At 35.8% G+C, this 26,049-nt stretch overlaps 1 protein-coding gene across 1 annotated transcript in view; it reads left to right on the top strand.

Annotated features, from left to right (window-relative positions):
- SNX2 (sorting nexin 2) overlaps positions 1–26,049 on the top strand; it is a 76,151-nt gene that overhangs the window by 15,883 nt on the left and 34,219 nt on the right. The window contains exons 2-5 of the mRNA XM_036740829.1: positions 9,229–9,346; positions 16,664–16,827; positions 18,394–18,460; positions 18,622–18,665. Of these exons, the coding sequence (XP_036596724.1) occupies positions 9,229–9,346; positions 16,664–16,827; positions 18,394–18,460; positions 18,622–18,665 (393 nt within the window). The remainder of the gene's footprint in view (positions 1–9,228; positions 9,347–16,663; positions 16,828–18,393; positions 18,461–18,621; positions 18,666–26,049) is intronic.

Here is a 26,049-nt window from a genome sequence, read left to right on the forward strand (position 1 = left end):
TGCTCTTGAAGAGCTCATAGAAGAGCTCAAAGGCAAAGGATAGTCCTTGTTCTCAAAGAGTCATGCATGACAGTATCCAAACAATTATGAACAAAAAAATATTCACATGATACATAGGAGCTAATTAATAGAGGGAAGTATTAGCACTAAGAAAGAACAGGAAGGACTTTTCATAGATGATGAGCTTTTAGCTGGGATGCCAGGAGATAGAGGTGAGGAGGGAGAGTATTCCAGGCTTGGGAATAGCCAGTGAAAATGAATGAGTTAGAATGATCTTTGAGGTCCCTTCCCTCTTCGAATCCTACAAATGAGAGGTGATTGGGATTTGGACTATGTGAAAGAAGTTATGGAGAGTCCATTTTATTTAGGATTTTTTTAATGAAACAGATTGGAGTAAAACTTTGGTAATTAGAATTTTAATTAAATTTTTCAAAGCAGAAAGTGTTGACCATGGAGATATTTTCCTAACATTTAACCACCATGGCATTTCTTATTCTTTGCTTATTTGACACTACCATGTATGTTTATATTGTTATTTTTACATATCTTAATGATTGAAAATATTTAAGTTCGTCTTTTTTTTAACCTAACTAGAACTGCACAAGTTTTTCCATATACTTAACCCTACAGGCTCACAGTTTCTGGGTATAACTTTAAAAAACCATACCTAAACAAATTTTAAGAAGAAAAGCCAAGAGAAAGTCCATTGAGTCATTTTTCCAGCTTAGGAAGATAGAAAAAGAGGTCTGCAGACACAAGAGTTCAGGCTGGCTGAGAGCACAGCCACTTTCTGGATGTAGGCGTGGAGGAAGGGGCACCAGCAGTGGTGCCTGGCACCCAGGAATAGTAAGGAGACTGAATACCTGACCAGAAAGAGATTACCCGGGACCCACCTGTGCTAGCACAGGGTACAGAATCAGGTGCTGTTCAGCAGCTCTTTCATTCTTTACCTACTTCTAGGGCAGAGAGGAGTGAATGTGGTTGTGATGAAGCAAACTGGCCACAAGCTCAACAAAAATTCCTAGAAGAGGCAAAGAAAGAGATTTAGGGGGACAATGGCAACGACAAACATACACGCATACATATATGAAACCAAATAAGAGGAGGAAAGGAAAGTTTGGGAAAAGAAATGAGAGCTATACAAGAAAATTATGAAAAGATGCACAAAAAGTACTGAAGAAAATAACTGCTATAAAATCAAAATTGGCCAAATGTTAAAAGAGGTACAAAATTTCACTGGAGAAAATAACTCTTTAAAAAAGTAGAAGAAAATGTGAAACATCTCATAGGAAAAACAATTAGCCCGGAAAATAGATCAAGGAGAGATAACTTAAGAATTGTTGAAATTCCTGAAAGCCAGGATCAAAATGAACCTATACATCATATTTCAAGAAATTATAAAGGAAAACTGCACCTGTATCTTAGAGGGCAGAGTAGAAATTGAAAGAATCCATTGGTCACCTCCTGAAAGCAATCCCCAGAGAGTAGGCATAACGTGCATAGAGTAGTATAATTAACAAGGCATTTTGAGGAAGGAAGGTGCATTAACAACTTGAGACTATCAGGGAAGGCTTCATGAAGAAGTGGTGCCATGGGCAGCACTGCATTTGTGTGCCCCAGAGCAGAAGATGGAGCATTGAATTTGGGGAACAGCTAAAGGTCTCATTTGATTGGAAATAATTTGTGATGGGAAGTGATAGAAAATAGCACTGGAAATGAGTACGTAGTATAATAAAACCCAACAATATTCAGCCATGGCAGAGAAGGTAAGGTAGAGGGAAAGCCTTCATCCCCATATATTTCCTTTGCCTTGCACTTATTTTGTCTCTGACAAGTAATTTTTATTTTTTTACTGTTTTTTCCCAACAAAACAGATCATAGAAGAGTAAATGTCCTCATTGATAGAAATTTTCACAGGCGAGATGAAGGTATAATAGGGACTGTCTCCATTGATCTAATTAATTAGACAAACTAAAATGGCAGCCCAAAAAGGGGAATGGAGAAAATTGTCTGCAGCATTGGTTGCAATGTACACAACAATATTCAAATCTGTGAATTGTGAAGCATATTTCTTGTACTTTTAAAAAATGGTACTGATTTATCATGTTTGTGTTTGAATTCTGGGTAATTGGAAATTTTACTGTAATTGTTAGGATCTTTAGTCTGAAAAAGAGAAGACTTGGGGAGAGGGAATAAGACATCTGTCTTCAACTATTTAAAGGAGCTGTCAAATAGAAGAAAGAATAGAGTTATCTTCCTTGGCCCAGAGGGAAGAATTATAAGTAATTTAGAGTAGGAGTTGCAAAGAGGCAAACTCAGGCTTGAGGCGCAAGCAAAAACTTCCTAACAGAGATACCAAAAGTAGAAAGGGATGCTTTGTGAGGCAGTTAGAAAACCTGGCAATCTGTAATTGGTACTATGGTCAACATAAAACACATAGCAGTCATAGAGTTTCATAATGAAATAGAGCCAAGACCTATACATATTCATGAATGTCTGAAGAAACTCTTTGTGGTGGAGCTAAAACTTTGCAAATATAGTTTCTTTGTCATTCTGATCTTTGTAAGACATCAGGAAAAAAGATAAAAGATTCATGTGCCTCAAAAGGATTGAAAACATCTCATTTGGCCATATAATCAATAAACATTTGTAAATATTTACTTGTGCTAGCTGGGGCTTTCTAGGTGCTGGGGATACAAAAACAAAAGTGAAACAAGGAACTTACCTTCTAATTGGGGAGACAATGTGTACACAAATAAATATGTGAGGAATATATAGAAAATCAATAAAAGGTCATTTGTGGAGGAAACAACAACAGCTGGAAAAACCAGGAAAGGCTTCATGAAGAAGGTGTCACTTAAGCTAAGTCCTGAAGAAGCAGAGGTATTCTAAACGTTGAAGACAGCCAGTAACAAAGGCACAAAGACAGGAGTTGATGTGTCTTGTTTGTAAGTAGGCCAGTATGGCTAAATTGCTGAGTATGTGGGAGGGAATAAAGTGTAAGAAGACTGGAAATTTAGAGAGAGCCCAGGTTGTCAAGAGCTTTGAATGTCAAGTAAGAGTTTGATTTCTGAGGCAGTTGGGAGCCACTAGAGTTTATTAAGGGGTGATATATTTAGACCTATAATTTAGGAAAGTCCTTGTAGCATCTGTGGAGGATGTACTGGAGTGGCAAGAGGTAGAGGCAGGGATACCAAATAGAAGGCTGTTGTAGATGATGGCCTGACCTAAGGTCATTCCTGTATGAGTATAAAGGAGGGGATATATACAAAAGACACTGTGGAGATAAAAATAACAAGATTTGACAGCTGATTGGTGAGAAGTCAGGGATGATATTGAGGTTGTAAAACTGGGTGACCAGAAGGATGATGGTAACCAGGATAGCAAGTTTGGAAGAGATGTTTGGAAGAGGCATGGGTTTTTGGGAAAAGATGAGTTCAATTTTGGACATGTTAAAGTTAAAGATTTCTTTGGGATATCATTTGAAATATCCAATAGTAGAAGGATGTCACTAACAAACTAGAGGAGACTAGGCAAATGGAGACTAGTCTTATGCTTGACGTTTTTCAATTAAGTGAATAATATGGTTCATTAAGTACATAGCTTCCCATGATGTGTACAAATTGAAATGAACAAAGTCATAGGATACTGAAAGAACTGGCAGGTGTGATTCTTGAGTTAGCAACACAAATATTTGAAAAAATGGGGAAAGTATTGCTGTACTGTTGTTGACTCAGTCATGTCCAACTCTTGGTGACCTTGGCAAAGATACTGATTCCTTCTCCTATGGATTAAGGCAAACAGAGGTTTAAGTGACTTGCTCAGGGTCACACAGCTAATTAGTAGGTGAGTTCACATTTGAACTCAAGTCTTTCTGACCCCAGGCCTGAAGAGCAAATGTCCTCATTTTCAGAAAAAAAGAAGAGAATGGAATGTGTATACAAAGGCAATCAACTTGATTTCAATTCCAGCACCTATCACAGTTTATGGCCCATAGTAGTCGGTCCTTTTAATCAGTGTTTATTAAATCTGAAAAAATTCTAGAACGTGTTGTTTAAAGGGATGGTTAGTGAATGAAGAGGACACTGATCATACAGTGTCAGCATAGTTTCATCAAGAATAAGTAATCCCAGATTAATCTTATCTCCTTTTCCAGCAGTTTTACTAGATTGGTAAATTAGGGGGAAGATAATAGAGTTTACATAGACTTGATGAAGTTTCATTCTTTTCTTTTGGAAAAGGAGGAAAGTTATGAGATAATATATATTTTGGTGGATTCACAACTGTCTCAATGACCAAATGCAGAGTAAGAGTGCTTTATAGTATCCAGTGTGCATTCAACAACCTCACTACTTTTGGACCTCTCTGGTCCTCTCTGTCATACCTTCCTTTCCCAGGAAACTCATCATTAGGAAATCTCATTATTCTACAAGATTGAATTTGGCTGTTACTCACAACTCATTAGGACTCTTTGCTCCTCTGGACCCTTTGACTGGAGGACAGGACCATGGGCTCCAGTGCTTCCTTTACAGAAAGGGATTTAGCATAGTCTTTTACCTATTTCCCACAACCTACACTGCTTTCGGACTTCATCATGCACCTTCCATCCCTTTCTTTCAGTCCCTTCCTCCTTCTCTCTTCTCTTTTGAGTTTCTGTTTGTATGTTATCTTCCTATATTAGATTTTAAATTCCTTAAGGGCAGGAACTATTTTTTTAACACTATCCACAGAGGGTGGCACATAGTAGACACTTAATAATGTTTATTAATTGACTGATATCATTTGATGCTCACAATAACCGTATGAAGTAGGTAATGAAAATATTTTAAATAGTATTTTTATTGATACCTTTTTTAAAGTAATTCTCAATTTTATAGATGAAAAAATGGAGACCCTGAAAAATTGTGACTTGCCCAGGATAACATGGCTAATGATTAGCAGGTCAGTACAGGAACCCAACATTTGATTCTTACTCCAGATTCCACTATACCATTGGGAAAATCACAAATTAGATATGATTTGAACTCGTATTATTGTTAGGATTAGAGAGAAAAGAGATTTAGAGTGCTTTCCTACCAAAAGATGGTGAGCATTGGACCTTATTTGCAAAAGCATAGTAGAAAGAGCACTACATTTTGGGACACAAGACCTGGGTCTGAATTCTGGCTCTTCTGCTTGCTATAAGACTTTCACAAAGTCATTTCACCTCCCTAGTCCTCAATTACCTCAGGTGTAAAAGTGAGGGGATCTAATTAGATAATTTCTGAGGTCCTTTATATTTCTAATACTGTGCTATGATCCCAAATAATCATGATTTTTTTTGCTATAAGTTTTTTTGTTGCATAAATCACTCCATCATAGTAATTTTCAGCAGTTTTTATAAAATTCTCAGTTGAAACCCTTCTGAATAAATCTTTCTCTTGTGAATGCATGTGTGTGTGCATCTTTCATTATTCTTTATGGGTTGATTTATGATTTATTTGGAAATCTTAACCAGGGTTTGACATAAGGATTTTAAAACCTGGTGAAAGAAAGATAGAATGGCACTAGGAACTCTCCTATAGATTGGTAGTATTCTAGTTCAGTCCCTTTATATATGAGTAAATTTCAGGCATATAGCTAGTTACCAGTATTAAGACTAGACTCCTAGGTAGTAGGCACAGGGGTAGAGTGCTAGACCTGGAGTCAAGAAGACCTGAGTTCAAATCCAGTCTCACTAACTACATTACCCTGGGCAAATCACTCCTATGTCTGCCTTAGTTTCCTCAGTTGTAAAATGGGGACAATGATAGCACGCGTCTCTGAGGATTGTTGTGAAGATCAAAGGAGATACTTGTAAAGCACTTTGTACAATGCCTGGCACATAATAGGTGCTCAATAAATGCTTGTTTCCTCTTCCTTTCCTCCCTCCCTTCATTTCTTCCTTCCAATAAGAATTAAGGTTATTGTGCAGCCTCTGAGACTAAGATACCATAGTATATTCATTGATTCCCTGCCATCTGTGCTATTTTTGGTCTTATAATCAGCACCAGGAAAACAGCTTCTCCATCATCTCCACAAATGGAGAAATTTTGAATACTGTGGATGAGTTCACTTACCTTGACACCATAGTCTCCAGGACTATCCACATAGATAATGAGGTCGATGCATGTATGACCAGAGCTAACTTAGCATTGGGGAGACTCCAAAAGAAAGTATGGGAGAGAAGAGATATCAGCCTGCATACCAAACTGTCATTCTAACTACACTGTGGTATGCCTGTGAAACCTGAATAGTCTATCAGAGCCATGCCAGAAAACTGAACTACTTCTACTTGAATTGTCTCAGGAAGATCCTGAAGATTACCTAGCAAGATAAGGTACCAGACTCTATTACAGAGAGGCCAACTCCAATGGGCTGGTCACATAGTTTGAATGCCAAAGACATGCTTACCCAAAAGACTATTTTACATAGAACTCACAAAGGTAAGCACTCATATGGTGGTCAGCAGCAGTGATAGAAAGACACTCTCAAGATATCTCTGAAGAACTTTGGTACTGACTGTGAGACATAGGAAGCACTGGCACAGGACCGTCCAGCATGGTGTGCCCTCATCAAAGAAGGTGCTGGGCTCTGAGCAAAGCATAATCATAGAAACACAAAGGAAATGTGAGCTATGCAAATCCAGTGCCACTTCCACTCTAAATGGCCTAATGAACCACTTGTGCCTGTTCTGTGGTGGGCCTTCCAAACTCATGTTGGCCTGATCAGCCACAGCTGAAAATACTATACCCTGACTCCAACATTGCGTTGTCATTGGTCTTCAAAAATGAATGATGAAAAACAAGGTTATTTGTTGGTACTTCATGTTATCTGGCAGTAAAAGTATGTCTTAGTTTCTAGGAAAGTGGATGACTAAAATCCCAAGTATATAAATGAGATAAATTGTACATATTTAATTTGGTAACATGTATTTCTGATAACATTAACCCATAACACCTGAAGGAAGCAAATCTCAAAAATATTTATTAACAGCTTCAATGCATTTTTTAGAGTAATGCCTACAGACTTGAAAATATTCAGAATCTTATACTGTAATTTGCCTTGTCTTCCAGGTAAATTGATTATACCAATACAATTTCATATTTATCACATTTCTACACTTTCTCTTCCCCTCCTCTCTTTCTCAATCCTTTTCTTTTCCAAAATGAGAAAACTAACATTTAGATAGGTTACATGGCTAGTTAATATAAAAGCTAGGACTATAATCTAAGACTACTGAGAGTCTAGGGAAAAATTACAGGATTTAGAGACGAGGAATTTGAGTTCAGATTCCAGTTCTACCGCTTACTATGTGTGGTATGGGCAAGTTTCCCAGATCTCAGTCTTCCCACCTTAAAATAATGAGATTGGATTAAATGGTCTCTTCAGCTATACATTAAGCTCCCTAAACTTGTATCCCCCTCACAAGATGTTACTTCATGTTGGTGTTTGGTTGACTTTCTAGTTGCCGTAGTACCTTGTGTTTCGAAATTTGTAGGCCCTCAGAAAATTCAACCTAAGTTGAATTTTGTGCTTGTGAGATACAGTGTTACTTTTCTCAACTAAGGTAATTTGAAACTAAGTGTTAGAGTTTCCATCTTATTAAAATTTAACTAGTACTGAACTTTTAGAAGTAAATAACCTTTAAACTCCTTTATAGACTTCTTTTGAAACATTGTCAAGATCTGTAGGTTTCTGAAATGTTAGCACACAATTATCACCACCTCCCCCACCCCCCCACCCCCAATATGTATGAAAATACAGAGGGCTCAGTGGAATTTTATTTTGAAATTTCTGGGGAAATCTATCATAAAGCATTATATTTAGTTTTAATTATTTTTTTCCTAGATCAGTATCCTAAAAGGATATTAATTTGAGATTCACTAATACATTAGTTTGATGCCTCATCAAGGTGTGAGCTAGCCCTGAGTACTTGAAGGCTGTTCCAGTGGAGAATAAGCCCTGCTAGGAAAGGCACCATGTGGAGGTATAGCAATATATTATATATCTCTTGGTACATAATGACCCACTTTAAGGCTTATTTTGGGGGAAGGAGGAACATGATACAAAATCATTTAACTACCCTTTTATCATTTTCTAAATGATCACAGGTAATTAGAGACTATGCAAAAGTTTCAAGTACTGTCAGCTTGAAATAAACTAAGCCCATTGAAGTAAATTTCAAGTTTACAAAATCCACCCAACACCAAATCCCTCCCCTCCCCCATCAAAAGTCATCTTGTTTCAAAAAGTTTTCTAATCTTATCAGTCTCATTCACATTTAGTTATATGTCATCCAGTCCAAAAAACCATTAGTCTCAACAGCTTCCGTTTGTTCCCCTAATGTAGTTCTGGTGGGCAGCTAGTTGGCTCAGTGGATACAGTACTGGGCCTGGGGTCAGAAAGACTCATCTTAATGAATTCAAATTTAACCTCAAATACTTAGTAGCTGTGCGAACCTGGACAAGTTATTTAACCCTGTTTGCCTCAGTTTCTTCATCTATAAAAAGGAGTTGGAGAAGGTAATGGCAAACCACTCCAGTATCTTTGCCAAGAAAACCCCAAATCGGAGCATGAAGAGCAGAACACGACTGTATACAACAATTCTCATCTGAAGACAGGTTTTACTAAGCTTAGGAAAGCTTATTACTAAGTTTCCTGCAGGATTCTTAATTTTTCAGCCACAGTAACATTAAAGTACTATCTACAAAATTTTAAGTGGGTTTTAATCTGTGTCGGTGAAGGTAGCGCTCATACCATTGAAATTACTGATCCTTAAGGTACTTAAGCAATCTAAAGTTGAACATATTGCTGCTCTTATTGACTTACTGTTTTGAAAAGAAAATGCTTACAGTATTCTGCCTAAAGCATAATCTGCTAGAATAATATAAATATATATACATATACGTAACATATATATTCCTTTTGTTCACTGTTACCTTGTTAGAAGTAGGAAATAAGAATAGCTGAATGTATTTCCTTATTCTTATCAAAAATATAACTTTTTTTTTTTCCTCAAAAAGATTCTTTGTTCTAAGGCCCTGTTCTTGGAGACCTTAATAATGGAAGTAAAACAATGGCAATGGGCAATGTAAAAACAAAAGATAAAAATCTATTTAGAAAAAGGAATATAACATTCATATAGAAAACACAGGTACTGAGAGGTAATATAATAATCCTGTATGCATTTTCTGTTTTTTTAACCAGTCAAGTCCATCATCTCCAGAACCAGCTAGTCTTCCTGCAGAAGATCTGAGTACAAACTCCAATGGTCCTAAGCCTGCAGAAATCATACTAGATGATGACAGAGAAGATCTTTTTGCAGGTAATTATCAGCAATATAACTTTTTACTAACCAAATGAAGTATGTTTGTTAGATGGAATACTTTTTTTTAATGGAAATTTGTTAATTGTACATAGTATTTGAAACACTTGGTATCTGTGTAGCAAAATAGGGCATGTTCCCAACTGTTTTGTCAAAACATTGCTCTCCCAGAAAAATAATTGAAAATATAGTCATTTCTAGTTTTTTCACAAATTGATTTAATGAATGGCAATAAATGATTACAGTCTAGTATTTTACTCTAGTGACTTATTGTTCCTGAGTATTATGTTGTATGTAGTTTTTAAAAATAGTTTGTGATGATGAAAAAATTTCTGATGAAAAGTAGTCAGTATTTTCCAGAATGCCATAATTTTGTGTAAAAAAAACTAACCACAATATATTTTTCTCAGTTGCTACTTTTTCTTCATCTTAAAATTTTAAGAATTAATTATTATAAAATGTGTTAAGCATTTTGTACAACATTTCAAATTAATTCATTCCATTTTCTGAAGTTTATAAGTATATAAATCATGTAAGCATTTAATAAATGCATAGTCATTCATTTAGTCACATACATATATAAATATATACCAATGCAAGTATGGACCTGCTATTCAGTTTACAGTCTTAGAGAGCTATCTAGAGCACTAAGAGGTTAGATGATTTGCCCAGTCATGTAGCCAATATGTATGTGAGGCAGGACTTGAACCCAGGTCTTCAGTAATTCAGTGAGGCCCTCAGTATACTGTGCTATTCTGTTTCTACCTTCTGCCAACTTTCTACTCACTATACCAGGATACCTATCAAAGGAATCATTATAACACAGCAAACAGTAGGCAGCCTGTAGAAGGAATGAAAAGTAGAAAAGAGACCCAAATGCTAAATCTTCTATTAGTAGATCAGTGGTTAGAGTTCTTCAAGAGTCTGGATAGGCCACCTCTGCCATCTGTGTCCACTGTCTAGTCAGAAGCCATTCATCAGATGCCACAGATAGCACTTGAAAATATGCTTCTTACCAATAGTCCTTTGCCTTCCCGAGGCCTAGCACTATACTCTTCCATTAGTCATTGTTGCCTCTCTTCCTTTTTCTCAAGACACGAGATTTGAAGGTCTGCATCCCTCAAAGATCCAAGTTGACTCTGAGATGCCACTGTAATTGAGCCCATTCTTTTTTTAAAATTTATTTAACTTATTTAATATTTTAGTTTTCAGCATTGATTTTCTCAAGAGTTTGAATTACAAATTTTCTCCCCATTTCTACCCTCCCTCCCACTCCAAAATAGCATAAATTCTGGTTGCCCCTTTCCCCAATCAGCCCTCCCTGATGTCACCCCACTACTTCCCATCCCCTTTTCCCTTTAATTGGGCCCATTCTTGACTCTTGCTAAATTGTATTTATACCAGGAATGTAGACTTAGTTCAGTATTAGGAAAGCTATAGCTACAATACACCACATTAACAACAAAAACAAAAGTTGCATGGTTGTGTCAACTGATTCTAAAAGAGATTTTTACAAAATAAAATACTTCATTTACATTAAAAATACTGAAAAGTCTAGGAATAGGTGAACCATTCCTTTTTTTTTTTTTTTTGCAGGGGGAAAGGCAGGGCAGTTGGGGTTAAGTGAATTGCCCAAGGTCACGCAGCTAGTAAATGTGTCAAGTGTCTGAGGCCGGATTTGAACTCAGGTACTTCTGACTCCAGGGCCAGTGCTCAACTCTCTGTGCCACCTGGCTGCCCCAGGACCATTCCTTTATGTGGAAAATAGTATTTATCTAAAATCAATAACTTGTATTTATCTGCATTGAAAAAGTCCTAAAAGTCTTTCCACTAAAATCAGGGGTAAAGCAAAGATACCTATTATTACCCTATTTCTAGAAATGATAGCTATAACAACAAGATAAGAAAAAGAATTTGAAGGAATAAGCCCTAGGCCAAGAAGAAATAAAATCCTCACTTTTTTCCATGTGATATAGTTAATTTAGAGAACCTTAGCAATTCAATTAGCAAATTAATTGAAGTCATAACATATAAAGTAACAAGATATAGAAGAAACCTATAAAAATCTTCAGCTTTCCTGTATATTACTAAGAGTAATATGTAGGAATATATAGTGGGATGAGAGAGAAAAACAATTCCGTTCAGAATAACAGAATATACAAAGTATCTGGTAATCTGGCTACTCACACACAGAGAAGAATTATGTAAGACTACAAGACTTTTAAGAAATGCAAGGTTAAGTAATCTAATGGAATGATCTAAATAATTGCTCAGTGTTACCAAAATGAATTACAGATTCAGTGCCATACCAATTGAAATACCAAAGACTTAATTTTCAGTAATGGTTTGCAAACATCTTTGAATACATTATCCTACTAGTAGAAAAAAATTTGAGGAACTGTGTATTTATATATAAATTATGTATAAGGTGTCCCAAAAGTCTTACTGCAATTTTAAATGTTCAGTATATCCAAGGACTCACAGTTTGACAAAAACTACTGAGAAAGCTAGAAAGGAGTATGGCAGAAATTAGGTTCAGACCAATATCTTGTATCATGTGCTATAATAAGCTCCAGATCTATACGTGACCTAGATTAAAAAGGTCACATTATAAACAAGTGAGGGGAGCCAGGAAGGAGATGACTTTTCACAGCTGTAGGGAAAAGTTCTTGACTAAACAAGTTATATAGAAGATCAGTTAAATAAAAGGAACAGTTTTGATTCCATAAAATTGAAAACTTTAGCACAAAGAAAAGCAGTGCATTTAAGCAGAAAATAATTAACTGGAGAAAATATTTGTTGCAAATTTTCCTTGATAAAGGCCTGATATCTAAGCCATATGAGGAACTGATTCAAATGTATGAGAATGATAGCCATTCCCTAATAGATAAATTTTCAAATGATATGATCTATTTGCAAAAAAAGCAATTTAAGCTGTCAATTGGCAATATGAAAATACCTTTAATCACTCATAATTAAAGGAATGCAAGTTAACACAACTATGAGAATCTACATCAGTCCTATAAAGGTTTGCAAAAAAAATGACAGAAACTGTAGAATGACAGTTGGTAGAGAGGCAGCAAGAAGACAGGCAGACTGGCACAATATTAGTGTAGCCATGAATTGGGCTAGCCATTCAGGAAAACAATTTAGGATCATGCCTCCCAAATCACTAAATTGTATATGTGTGTGTGTGTGTGTGTGTGTGTGTGTACATACATATATATATATATATATATTTTATATATATATATGTGTGTGTGTGTGTGTGTGTGTATATGAGTGTGTGTATACATATATATATTTTACCCAGCAATTTCACCACTAAGCCTGTACCCCAAAGAAAGGAAAATACTTATAGCAACTCTTTGTCATAGAAAAGAACTAAAAACAAAGGAAGATGGTAATCAGTTGGGGAATGGCTGAACAGATGTGGTTGTTGTTTAAAAAGGAATATTATTATGCTGAAAGATTATAAAATGAACTATTTCAGTGAAACATGGGAAGACTTATGAATTGATAGAGTAAAGTGAGCAGAAATGGGAAACAATTTATATAGTAACAATAACATTGTAAGGAAAAACAACCTTAAAAGACTTGGAACTCTGATCTGTGCAACCAGGGTTTCAGAGGACAGATGATAAAGCATGCATCCTACCTCGAGACAGAAGGGTAATGAATTCAAGATGCAGAAAGATATATTTTTGGACATGGCAGATGTGCAGATTTGTTTTGATTGACTGGTCTTATTTGTTATAAGGGTTGTGCTTTTCCTTTTTTATTTGGGGAGTAGAGTTTTGAGGTACGGAGGGGAACCTTGCAGTAGTACTGCTGAAGAAAGAAAAGAGGATAATTGAAGTGTGTGTGTATGTGTGTGTGTGTGTGTGTGTGTGTGTGTGTGTGTGTAGATGCACATATATAGACGTGCACATATATATATAGACATGGATACATATATGCATGCATATATATATGTAGGCAGAAGAAAACCTAACAGGACAAGGACAAGCAGGTGTCCTATTTAGAAGAAACATGTTGAATTTAGTACATGCTTTAAAAAAAAAGCAAGCTATACAAAATAGAAAATGAGTGGTTTCCCATAGACGTGCACGCTCTCGCTCTCTGTTTTCCACTTCTGTTCTCCCCCCACACATGTGTTCTTACCCTCTCTCATTCTTTCTCTCTCTATTAAATTTAGGGGAAAAAAAACATGCAGCTTAAAAAAAGTTTACTCACATTAGGAAATCCAGGAACTTGAATTTTATTTGGTGAAGGTCAGTGGAGGTAGAGACATGAGTGTATCATTGGAATATACTACAAACCACCTGGACAGAAAGAAAAATAGATAAGGAGTTTCAGCAGCAGTTCAGAAGCCTGGCCCAGAGGCATGCTCATGATGGGGGATTTCAATTATTCAGACATCTGCTAGAGTACTCTCTCCTTCCCTTTCTACTTCCCTCTCCCCTTCTTTCCCTCTCTCCTTCCTTCCTCTCTTTCTGCTTCTTATCTTTCCTATCTTTCTCTTCCTCTCTGCCACAACCAGAGCAGATAATAAATTCTTGACTTATTTTTTGTAATTTCATCCTACAAAAAATAGCAGAACCAGCAGGCAGGAATTTTATTCTAGGTGTAGGGAGGAACTTATGGGTGAGGTAAATATGACCAGAACTCTGGGGCACAGTGACCACTCCTACCTTGAGTTTTTGATAGAGGAGAGGAATTCTGTACCTAGTCTGACATGCACCCTAGATTTTGTGAAAGCATGTTTCAAAAGTTCCAAGGAAATACAAAGTAGAATCCCATGGACTACTAATGGAGAAGTCAACCCAGAGGGGATAGAAGATATTCAAGAACAAAAATCTGAAAACACAAAGTGAGTTTCCATTAAGGAGGAAATATGGGATTAGTCTAAATAACCAACCAGCATAGATTTAAAAAAAGAAAACAGAAGGTGAAAGCAAAGCTAGGTAGCAGAGAATGAATTAAGAGCATAGTGTGGTCCTGTAAAAACAGTGCCAGGAATACTAAGACTCAGAGTGAGCTGTGGCTGTGGAGGGACTCTATGGACAAAAAGAGGGGTTTTTCTTTGTTTGTTTTACATATTTTAGCAGGGAAAGGAGGATCAGAGATGAAATAGGATTTTATTTAGAATGATAGATGAGAGGATGATAGAAGGCAGAGCTTCTCAATTCTTATTTTGGTATTTTTTTTCTCTGCCTAGGAGAAAGACCTTTACACTGGACATGACAATCAAAAATCACAGGGAGTGGGGTGGTTGGGACCGAGACTCAAGGAGATATTAATAGTACTTAAGCCTCTCTTGATCATTTCGAATCATCACTTCAGATTAGTGTTTCCTTAGATACTGAAAGAACTGGCAAATGTGATCACTTTAAGTAATATTTGAAAAATTGGAGGATACAAATTTTCCACAAAAAAAAGGCAGGGGGGAGGAGGGGAATGTGAACAGACTGAAAACTGTAGGCAAGTAGGTTGGGCTTCAATTCCTTTTTAGTAAGTACCTTTAGAGATGGTTGGAGGTGATTATAGAAAGCCAATATGGCTTCTTCAAGAACAGATCATGACAGACTAACCATTTTTCCTTTTGTAACAGGACTACTGAAGCAGTATATGAGAGGGATGTTAGGGATATAATTTATTTAGACTTTAGTAAAGCTTTTGATAAAGTATCTCATACTCTTTTCACAGAGAAGATGGATTCAGAACTGGTTGGATAGCTTAACTCAAAGAGTAGTTGCTAATGCTTCAGTGTGAGTGTGGCAAGAGGTTTCCAATGACTCTAGGGCTTTGGGCTCAGCCCTGTGCTATTTAACATTTTTATCAATGATTTAGTTGAATGTATATCTGATAACCTCAGATTTGCAGATGGCACAAAGCTGGTTGAAAGAGTCAACACAATTGAGGACTGAGTGAGAATCTAGTAAGAGTCTTAGACTAGATCATTGTGCTGAGTCAAAGAATATGAAATTCCGTAGAGATAAATATAAAATCTTAGTCTTGGGTACAACACATCAGTGTCACAAGTACAAGGAGGGCCATGGTTATAAAAGGGATCTGGGGCTTTTATTGGATTATAAATCTAATTTGATTCAGCAGTATGATGTGGAAAGCCAAAAAAAGCTAGTGTGCTCTTACACTTCATAATCCTTCAGACCTCATCTAAAGTATTGTGTTAGTTTATTGAGCCAGCCAGTCACGGTGAATAGAGCTGGGCCTGGAATCAGGAAGACCTGAGTTCAAATTAGGCCTCAGATACTTTCTAGCTAAGTGACCTTGGGTGAGTCACTTCACCTCTGTTTGTCTCAGTTTCCTCAACTGTAAAAAGGATAACCTACCTTGCAGAGTTGTTATAAAGATCAAATGAGATAATACTTGTAAAGGACTTACACACAGTAGGCATTATATAAATGAAATATTTGGAACTGTGGTTTAAGGACTAGTAAAAACCCAGAATGTTGAAGGACCTCAAGTCCATGTCATATGAGGATCAGTTGAAGTAACTAGAAATGTTTAACAAAGAGAAGTTTCATAGCTGTGTTCTTTTATTTTAAGGACTGTCTGTTTGGCCTAGAGGACAAACCAAAAGCAGTGAATGGATGCTGCAAGGAGCCAAAATTAGGCTTAATGTAAAAAAAAACTTCCTAATTAAAACTGTCTAGAAGTAGCATAGCTTTCCTCTAGAGGTATTGGGGTTCTCTCTTCTTGAAGGTCTTCATGCAGGGCAGGGAAACCACTTACTGGATATGGGTATTTCTTTTGTGTATGAGTCAGACTAGATAGCCTCTGAGGTCCCCTCCAACTTGCATATTCTTTATTACTATGATTCTGAAATTTTGGTTCCCAGTTCAAGCTTCATCTTGCTTCTGATCAACTTCCTGCCAAAGTTTTATGTATACAAATTAATTTTTAATGTTATCTTAAGTACAAGAGTATTGAAAAGAAATTTTAGCCCACATGTAAAATACACATTATTAGAAAGCAATTAAAAAGTAATTTTTTTAAATCCTCATCCTTATTCCCTCTGGTTATTATATAAAACTAAGAATTGACTTAGTAAATTGTTTCATATGAGTTTTTTTTTTAAATCATTAACTTTAAAGCTAAGATGAACTATATAGGAAGAAACATGAGAAAATTATTTCATAATTGAAGTTATTATTATAAACTTAAGAGATTCTTGTTAACCGTATTTATTTGTGGGAAGGGTCCAAGCTTTTTTCAGTGTTTAATAAACTGTACTAGAATTATAAGCTTTCTTTTCAGTATTTTTTATTAACTTGCTTAATTTGTGTCTAGAAGCCACAGAAGAAGTTTCTTTGGATAGTCCAGAAAGGGAGCCTATACTTTCTCCTGAGCCTTCTCCTGCAATCACCCCTATAACACCTACCACATTAATGGCACCCAGAATTGAGTCAAAAAGTATGTCTGCTCCTGTGATCTTCGATAGATCTAGGGATGAGGTACTGAATAGTTTTATAACTTAAGAATACATTTTGCTATGTAAATCATTTATGTTAAATTAACAGTTTTATTTCCTTTTTGCATTTAGTCTTCCTTGATAAGCCTTTCAAAAAAGCAAAGTCTGGGTTTGATCCTACTCTTGACCCCACTCTTCCTTAGATATGAAACCTTGGGCAAAGTACAGGCCTCTGAGCCCCAGTTTCATCATCTTTAAAATGGAGTAATGCTTATCCCACAGGATTGTATACACACACACACATATGAAAGTATTTTATTAAACTGAGGTGATTTACAAAAGTAAGCAAGCCTTATCATTGATTTTTAGTGTTATAAAAATATGTGAAAGACCTATCTGTAATTTAGATAAGTCCTTGGGCATTGCTGGAGGTTAAGTGGTTAAAAGGGAGGTTAAATGACTTGCCTAAGGTCACAGATTATAGGTTTCAGAGGCAGGATTTTCATGTCTTTCTGTTTCCAAACACAATACTATTCTCTATGCCACATTATTTCTTGAATTTTAAATTTAGTAAAATTATACCTGCAAATACTTGAATATTTTCTCTTATATGCTATTGTCAAAAATAAGGTGTGGCTACTGAATATATATTTTTTGTCCAAATTCTAAGGGCAATTCTTTTTATTAAAGCACATTACTTTCAGAAAGGAAAGTTCAAATAATGTCAGACATATGTGCTTGTATTAGGAAAACATTTGCTGTAGAAATAGACAGTTGAGAATTAACTGTAGATGAGAAAGTAACTTTGATACTTTGATATCATTTGAGTGATTCATAATGCTGAATATCCTTTTTGCATATGCCCCCCCCCCCAAAAAGGTGTGTTTTTGTAAAAACAAAAAACAAAACATTATTTAGTGCAAGGCCACTGATTTAAATTGTTACTCAAAATAATATTTTTTAAAAGGCTTCTTTAGTTGTGTCATAGGTTTATCATTTTTCTATTTGCTATATTGTTAGGTATGCTTTGTAAACAGTTGCTTACCATACTACATGCTTTTATTGGCTTTTAGCAACCTCCAGGGAGAATGTGTGCTTATTAGGAGGCACAGAGAAATCTTGAAGCTAGAAAGCTGTCCGTCATAAGTATAACATTTTCTGAAAATAGGTATGGTAAAACTTTTAGCCCCAGACCATTGATTATTTTGTCATTGTTAAATAATAGAGGTACAAATTTTATAGCTGTAGATTTTAATATTTACTGTGAAAAGACCTAAGGCTTTATATAATTATAAAAAGCCTGACATTTCTGTCCATAGTTCCTATGAATATAGAAACACAAAGTTCTCTATCACTATGGAAGTAATACCTTCCATTTGTTTATATTTATAGCAAACAAAAAATAAAAATCTGGATATTTGAGGAATTGAAACAGTATTTTTTTTTTTTGAAAGTGAGGCTTCAAGTGGATTCGTCATGAATGTGTAACAGCTATTTATGTTGGTTGCAATTTATTTTGGACCCAATCATGATCCAAATTATATTGATTGTTACAGATCTAACAAAAATTAGAATGTGACCATCAGTACCACAAATTTCTCTTTTCTAGATTGAAGAAGAAGCAAATGGAGATGTTTTTGATATAGAAATTGGTGTTTCAGACCCAGAGAAAGTTGGTGAGGCATATTTTTTGTGCTACATTTCCTATTATTTTATAAAGCTTTTGTTGCTTTTACATCTAAACTTAAATTAATAGCTATAATATTAAAAGATTGCTTTCTTATTCAAACAGTTTTCTTACTTTAATAGTTCTTTCATTTTATTCCTTGTCTTATAGGTGATGGCATGAATGCTTATATGGCGTATAGAGTAACAACAAAAGTGAGTCTTCCTGCATCATTTAGCATTGCTTTGACAACATTTTAAAAATAATATTTTTTTTCCAGTTACATGTAAGGACAATTTTTAACATTCAGTTTTTAAAATTTTGTGTTCCAATTTTTCTCCCCCCTTCACCTCCCCACATAAGACAGTAATTTGATATAAGTTATATATGTGAGCTCATGTAAAATATATTTCCATATTAGTCATGTTGTAAAAGAAGAAACAGACCAAAACAAAACAAAATCAAAAAATAAAATGAAAAATAGCCTGCTTCAATCTGCATTTGAACTCCATCAGTTCTTTTTCTGGACATGGGTTATATTTTTCATCATGAGTCCTTTGGGATTGTCTTGGATCATTGTATTTCTGAGGATAACTAAGTCATTCACATTGATCATCAAATAATATTGCTCTTACTGGGTATAGTGTTCTCCTGGTTCTGCTTACTTTACTTTGTATCAATTCATATAAGCTTTTGGCAGCATTTAATACTACTAAATGTCTAGGCAAAACAGGTGTGGTCTCTAATCTTTTTTTCTAAAATATTGACTTAATTGCCTATATCAGTTTATTTGAAAGTACTCTAGCATGTAATAATTTTTTTTGCAGGGTCTTCCAAGCATTATTTTTTTTATTTTTTTTCTCAATTACATGTAAACAAAAATATTAACATTCAAATTTTGAGTTCCTAAATTCTATCCCCCCTTTTCTTTCCGTCCCCCTTTTTCAGAAGTCAAGCAGTTTGATAGAAATTATACACAGGAAGTCACGTATATTTCCATTTTAACCATGTTGCAAAGGAAAAGGCAGATCAAAACAAGAATATAATAAACTTTTAAAAGGATGCTTCAATCTGCCATTCGTATTCTATCAGTTCTTTCTCTAGAGGTGCATAGCATTTTTTAACATCAGTCCTTTAGAATTATTTTGGATCATATGATTGCTGAGAAAAGCTAAGTCATTCACAGTTGATCATTACAATATTGTTATTACTGAATACAATGTTATCGTCCTGCTCATTTCATTTTACATCAGTTCGTGTAAATCTTCCCAGGTTTTTCTGAAATTTCTTCTTATTTCTTGAAGCACAGTAGTATTCCATCACAATCATATACTACAACATGCTTGACCATTCCCTAATTGATGGGCATCCTCTCAGTTTCTAATTCTTTGCCATGACAGAAAGAGCTGCTGTAAATATTTTTCTACACAGGTCCTTTTCCTTTTTTTAAAAAAAATTTCTTTGGAATAAAAACCTAGTATTTGTATTGCTGGATCAAAGGATATGCAGTTTTATAGCCCTTTGGACATAAATTCCAAATTGTTCTCCAGAATGCTTGAATCAGTTCACAGCTCCACCAACAGTGCCTTATTTTTCCACCTCCCCTCTAGCATTTGTCATTTTATTTTACTGTTATATATTAGTCAAACTGATAGGTATGGGGTGGTACCTCAGAGTTGTTTTAATTTGCATTTTTCTAATCAATAGTGATTTAGAGCATTTTTCCTTATGACCATAAATAGCTTTGATTTCTCCTGAAAACTGCTCGTTCATATTCTTTGACTATTTTTCACTTGGGGAATCTCTTATAGTCTTAGAAATTTGACTCACTACCTTATATATTTGAGAAAGGAGACCTTTATCAGAGAAACTTGCTGTAAATTTTCCCCCAGTTTCCTGCTTTCTTTCTCATCTTGGCTGCATTGGTTTTGTTTGTGCAAAAACTTATTAATTTGATGTAACCAAAATCTTCCATTTTACATCCTCTAATACTCTTTATCTCTTGTTTGGTCATAAATTATTCCCTTATCCATAAATCTGACAGGTACATTGTTTCATGCTCTCCTAAATTATGATATCACCCTTTATGTCTAAATCATATACCCATTTTGACTTTATCTTAGTATATCTTAGATAGACTATATCTTAGGTGTTTGTCTGTACCTAGTTTCTGCCAAACTGCTTTCTGGTTTTCCCAGAAAATTTTGTCAAAAAGTGATTTTTGGGGGGGCAGAGCCAAGATGGCGCTGTGAAAGGAAGGAACTACCAGAGCTCTCTCACAAATTCTGTCAGATAAATCTTAAAAAAGTGAATCTGAGTAGATTTGAGAGAGTTAGAAGCCACTAGTAGACTGAAAGGGATAGGAGTGCTGGGCACATGGATTGGCACAAGACCAAACCAACCGGGAACAGCAGACGAATCCAGCCAACACGCTGGTCAGGGAGAGTGCTGGGTGAGCAAAACGCTGGAGCAGGAACAGGCCCATGGCGGAAGTACCAGCTACGGCCTCGATGGAGCCCCAGGCCTCCCAGCCCAGGACAGGAGTCTGTCAGAGCATAGAGCCTGCAGCCACGGGAGCAGGTTGCCCGGAGGCCTCCAACCCACAGTCTAAAGGTTTGGAACTCACCTTCTTGAACTCCCAGTAGCTAGGATGTGCAGGTAAAACTGCTCATATCCTTCCCTTGAATAACCCAGACAATAAACCCTCAGGAGAAACAGAGGAGCCAGAAGAGGGGCTTCAATGGCGAGAGAAGTAGGGGAGAGGGCCCTTCCTGTGATGGCGGAAGGAGACTAGTGCAGGAAGTGAGGTGTCCCAGCAGCCCTCACCTTAGCAGAACAAGGAGAGTAACTGAGCCCCAGGGGGTGGAGGTAACTAATGTCAACACCAAGACCCCAGACTTGGCTTTGCATAGCCAGGGGAAGTGGCAGACACCAACACAGACACAAGCTGAGACCACCCCTGCTGTAGAACAGTCCTGGGGAAGAGGAGACTCCCAGCAGGCAGACCACCCCCCCACACACACACCTCACGAAACCAGAGGCCATAGCACTTAAAGCTAGATCCCAACAGAAGAAACTTGGGACAGAGCCCCATGAGCCTCAGAAACAGAGATCCACTTCAGAAACCAGGAGGGGGGAAAAAACCACCATGAAAAAGAATTGTAAGACGCTTTCAAAGACAATTGACTCATATTATGGAGACAGGGAAGACCAAAATACCAATTCAGAAGAGGACAGCATGGACACTACACCCATGTCTGAAACCTCAAAAGGGACAGTGAACTGGTCTCCGTACCAAAAAACATTCCTAGAAGAACTCAGGGAAGACTTTAAAAACCAAATTAGGCAGGAAAAAAGGAAAATGGAAGAAAATTAGTTGAGGAAAACAAATCTTTAAAAGGTAAAATCGGGGAATTGGTTAAGGAAAATCAGAATATAAACAGAGAAAATGTCTCATTGAAAAGTAAAATCAACCAAATGGAAAAGGAGATAGAGAAGACAAAGGAAGAAAACAAAACATTAAAAATTAGAATTGGGCAAGTAGAAGCTAACGACTCTATGACACGTCAAGAATCATTCAAACAAAATCTGAAAAATGAAAAAATAGAAGAAAACATGAAATATCTGATTGGAAAAAACAACCGACCTGGAAAATAGATCCAGGAGAGACAATCTAAGAATTATTGGTCTACCTGAAAGCTATGATGAAGAAAAGAGATTGGACAGTATCTTCCATGAAATCCTTAAAGAAAATTTCCCGGAGGTCCTAGAACCAGAGGGTAAAACTGTCATCAAAAGAATCCATCGATCACCCCCAGAAAAAGATACCAAATTGAAAACTCCAAGAAATATTATAGCCAAATTCCAGAACTACCAGGACAAGGAGAAAATATTGCAAGCAGCTAGAAAGAAACAATTCAAATATCACAGAAATACAATCAGGATCACACAGGATCTTTCAGCTTCTACATTAAATGACAGGAGAAATTGAAATACAATATTCCAAAAGACAAAGGAGCTTGGACTACAACCAAGGATCAACTACCCAACAAAATGGAGCATAATTTTCCAGGCAAGAAGATGGACATTCAATGAAATAAGGGAATTCCCAACCTTTCTGATGAAAAGGCCAGAGCTCAATGGAAAATTTGATCTCCAAATACAAAACCCAAGAGAAACATAAAAGATAAAATGGAGGAAAAAAAAACCCTAGTTAATCAATAAGGCTAATTAATTACATCCTTATATAGGATTATTTTGTTTTATATATGTTTTACATATATAAATGTCATTCTTGAGAATAGTGTACTTATTATGACAATTGAAAGGAATATTCATAGACTCTGGATGTCAGTATAAAATAACTGATATGATGATAAAATGTAATTATAGAGATATAAAGGGATGGTTCTGGGAGAAGAGGTAAGGAGGTAGTAGAAAAGGGTAAATTACATCACATGAAGAGGCACAAAAACATATTGTAGTAGAGGGAAAAAAGGGAGGGAGAAGAGCAGTATCTGGGCTTTATTCTCATCAGATTTGGCTCAAGAAGGGAATAACACACCCTGATAAGTATAGAAATCTAACTTGTCCTACAGGCAGTAAGAGGGGAAAGGGGGAAAAATAGGGAACGGGGGTGGTCAGAAGGGAGGGAAGAAGTAGCAAGTGAAAAACAGGAAGATAAGGGAGGGGAATCAAAAGGGAGGCTAAACTGAGGAAGGTAGCAGTCAAAAGCAAAACTTTGTTGAGGAGTTGAAGGGGAAAGGGAGAAATAAAAGCATAAACAGGGGGGAAATAGGATGGAGAAAAAGGCACAGATAGTAATCATAACTGTAAATGTGAATGGGATGAACTCTCCCATAAAACAGAAGCGGTTAGCAGAATGGATTAAAAACCATAATCCTACAATATACTGTTTACAAGAAACATATTTGAAACAGGGGGATACACACGGGGTAAAGGTAAAAGGCTGGAGTAGAATATATTGTGCTTCAGCTAAAGTAAAAAAAGCAGGGGTAGCAATCCTAATCTCAGACAAAGCTAAAGCAAAGATAGATCTAATTAAAAGAGATAAGGAAGGACACTACATCCTGCTAAAACATTAACAGTGAAGCAATATCATCGTTTAACATATGTGCCCCAATTGGTATGGCATACAGATTCTTAGAGGAGAGGTTAAGGGAGTTACAGGAAGAAATAGACAACAAAACCATAATAATGGGAGACCTCAACCTCCCTCTCTCTGAACTTGATAAATGTAACCTCAAAATAAACAAGAAAGAAGTTAAGGAGGTGAACAGAATTTTAGAAAAGGCAGATATGATAGACCTCTGGAGAAAAATGAATGGAGATAAAAAGGAATATACTTTTTTCTCAGCAGTATGTGACGCATACTCAAAAATTGACTATGTACTAAGGCATAAAAACCTCACGATCCAGTGCAGAAAGGCAGAAGTAGTCAAAGCATCCTTTTCAGATCATGATGCAATAAAAATTATTTGTGATAAAGAACCAGGGGAAAAAAAGCTAAAAATTAATTGGAAACTAAATAATCTAACTCTAAAGAATGAGTGGACCAAAGAACAAATCATAGAAACAATTAATAACTTCATTCAAGAGAATGACAATAATGAGACAACATATCAAAACTTATGGGATGCAGCAAAAGCAGTTCTTAGGGGAAGTTTTGTATCTCTAAATGCTTACATGAATAAAATAGAGAAAAAGGAGATCAATGAATTGGGCATGCAACTGAAATAGCTAGAAAAAGAACAAATGAAAATCCCCAGTTAAATAACAAATTAGAAATCCTGAAAATCAAAGGAGAGATTAATAAAATTGAAATCAAGAAAACTATTGAATTAATAAAACGAAGAGCTGGTTTTATGAAAAAACCAATACAATTTATAAACCTTCGGTCAATTTGATTAAAAAAAAGACGAAAATCAAATTACCAGTATCAGAAATGAAAAGGGTTTATTCACCTCCAATGAAGAGGAAATTAGAACAATAGTTAGGAATTATTTTGCCCAGTTGTGTACTCATAAATTTGACAACCTTAGGGATATGTATGAATATCTACAAAAATATAAATTGCCCAGGTTAACAGAAGAGGAAGTAAAATTTCTCAATAACCCCATCTCAGAAAAAGAAATTGAGCAAGCCATCAATGAACTCCCTAGGAAAAAATCTCCAGGGCCAGATGGTTTGACATGTGAATTTTTTCAAACATTTAAAGAACAATTAATTCCTATACTTTAGACTATTTGGGAAAATAGGTGAAGAAGGAGTCCTAACAAATTCTTTTTATGACACAAATATGGTAATAATACCCAAACCAGGAAGAGTCAAAACAGAGAAAGAAAATTATAGACCAATTTCCCTAATGAATATTGATGCAAAAATTTTAAATAAAATAAATTAGCCAAAAGATTGCAGCAACTTATCATGAGAATAATACACTACAACCAGATAGGGTTTATTCCAGGAATGCAAAGCTAGTTCAGTATTAGGAAAATTATCAGCATAATCGATCATATCAACAACAAAACTAGCAGAAATCATATGATCATCTCAATAGATGCAGAAAAAGCATTTGACAAAATACAACACCCATTCCTATTAAAAAACAGTAGAAAGCATAGGAATAAATGGAGCCTTCCTTAAAATTATAAATAGCATCTACCTAAAACTATCAACAAGCATTATTTGTAATGGGGATAAGCTAGATGCATTCCCAATAAGATCAGGGGTGAAACAAGGATGTCCTTTACCACCCGTACTATTCAATTTGGTACTAGAAATGTTAACTGTAGCAATAAGAGAAGAAAAAGAAATTGAAGGAATTAGAATAGGCAAAGAAGAAACTAAATTATCATTTTTTGCAGATGATATGATGATTTACTTAGAGAATCCTAGAGAATCAAGTAAAAAACTACTTGAAATAATAAGCAACTTTAGCAAAGTTGCAGTATATAAAATAAACCCACATAAATCCTCAGCATTCCTATACATTACTAACAAAGCCCAACAGCAAGAGATAGAAAGAGAAATTCCATTCAAAGTTATTGTAGACACTATAAAATATTTGGGAGTCTATCTGCTAAGACACACCCAGGGCTTACATGAACATAATTATGAAACATTTTTCACGCAAATAAAGTCAGATCTAAATAAATGGAAAAATCTCAGTTGCTCATGGTTAGGCTGAGCTAATATAATAAAAATGACAATTTTACCTAAATTAATTTATTCAGTGCCATACCAATCAAGCTACAAAAAAAATTATTTTACAGAGCTGGATAAAATAATAACAAAATTCATCTGGAAGAACAAGAGGTCCAGAATATCTAGGGTATTAATGAAAAGAAATGCTAGGGAAGGTAGCCTAGCCATACCAGATATTAAACTGTTCTATAAAGCAGCAGTCATCAAAACTACCTGGTACTGGCTAAGAAACAGAGCCATGGATCAGTGGAATAGGTACACAATAGACAAAATAGGTAAATAGGTACACAAGACACAGTAGTTAATGACTATAGCAATCTACTCTTTGATAAACCCAAAGAATCCAGCTTCTGGTGTTAAGAATTCACTATT

The sequence above is a fragment of the Trichosurus vulpecula genome, chromosome 1 (assembly GCF_011100635.1).
Source record: "Trichosurus vulpecula isolate mTriVul1 chromosome 1, mTriVul1.pri, whole genome shotgun sequence".
In the NCBI taxonomy this organism is placed as follows: Eukaryota; Metazoa; Chordata; class Mammalia; order Diprotodontia; family Phalangeridae; genus Trichosurus; species Trichosurus vulpecula.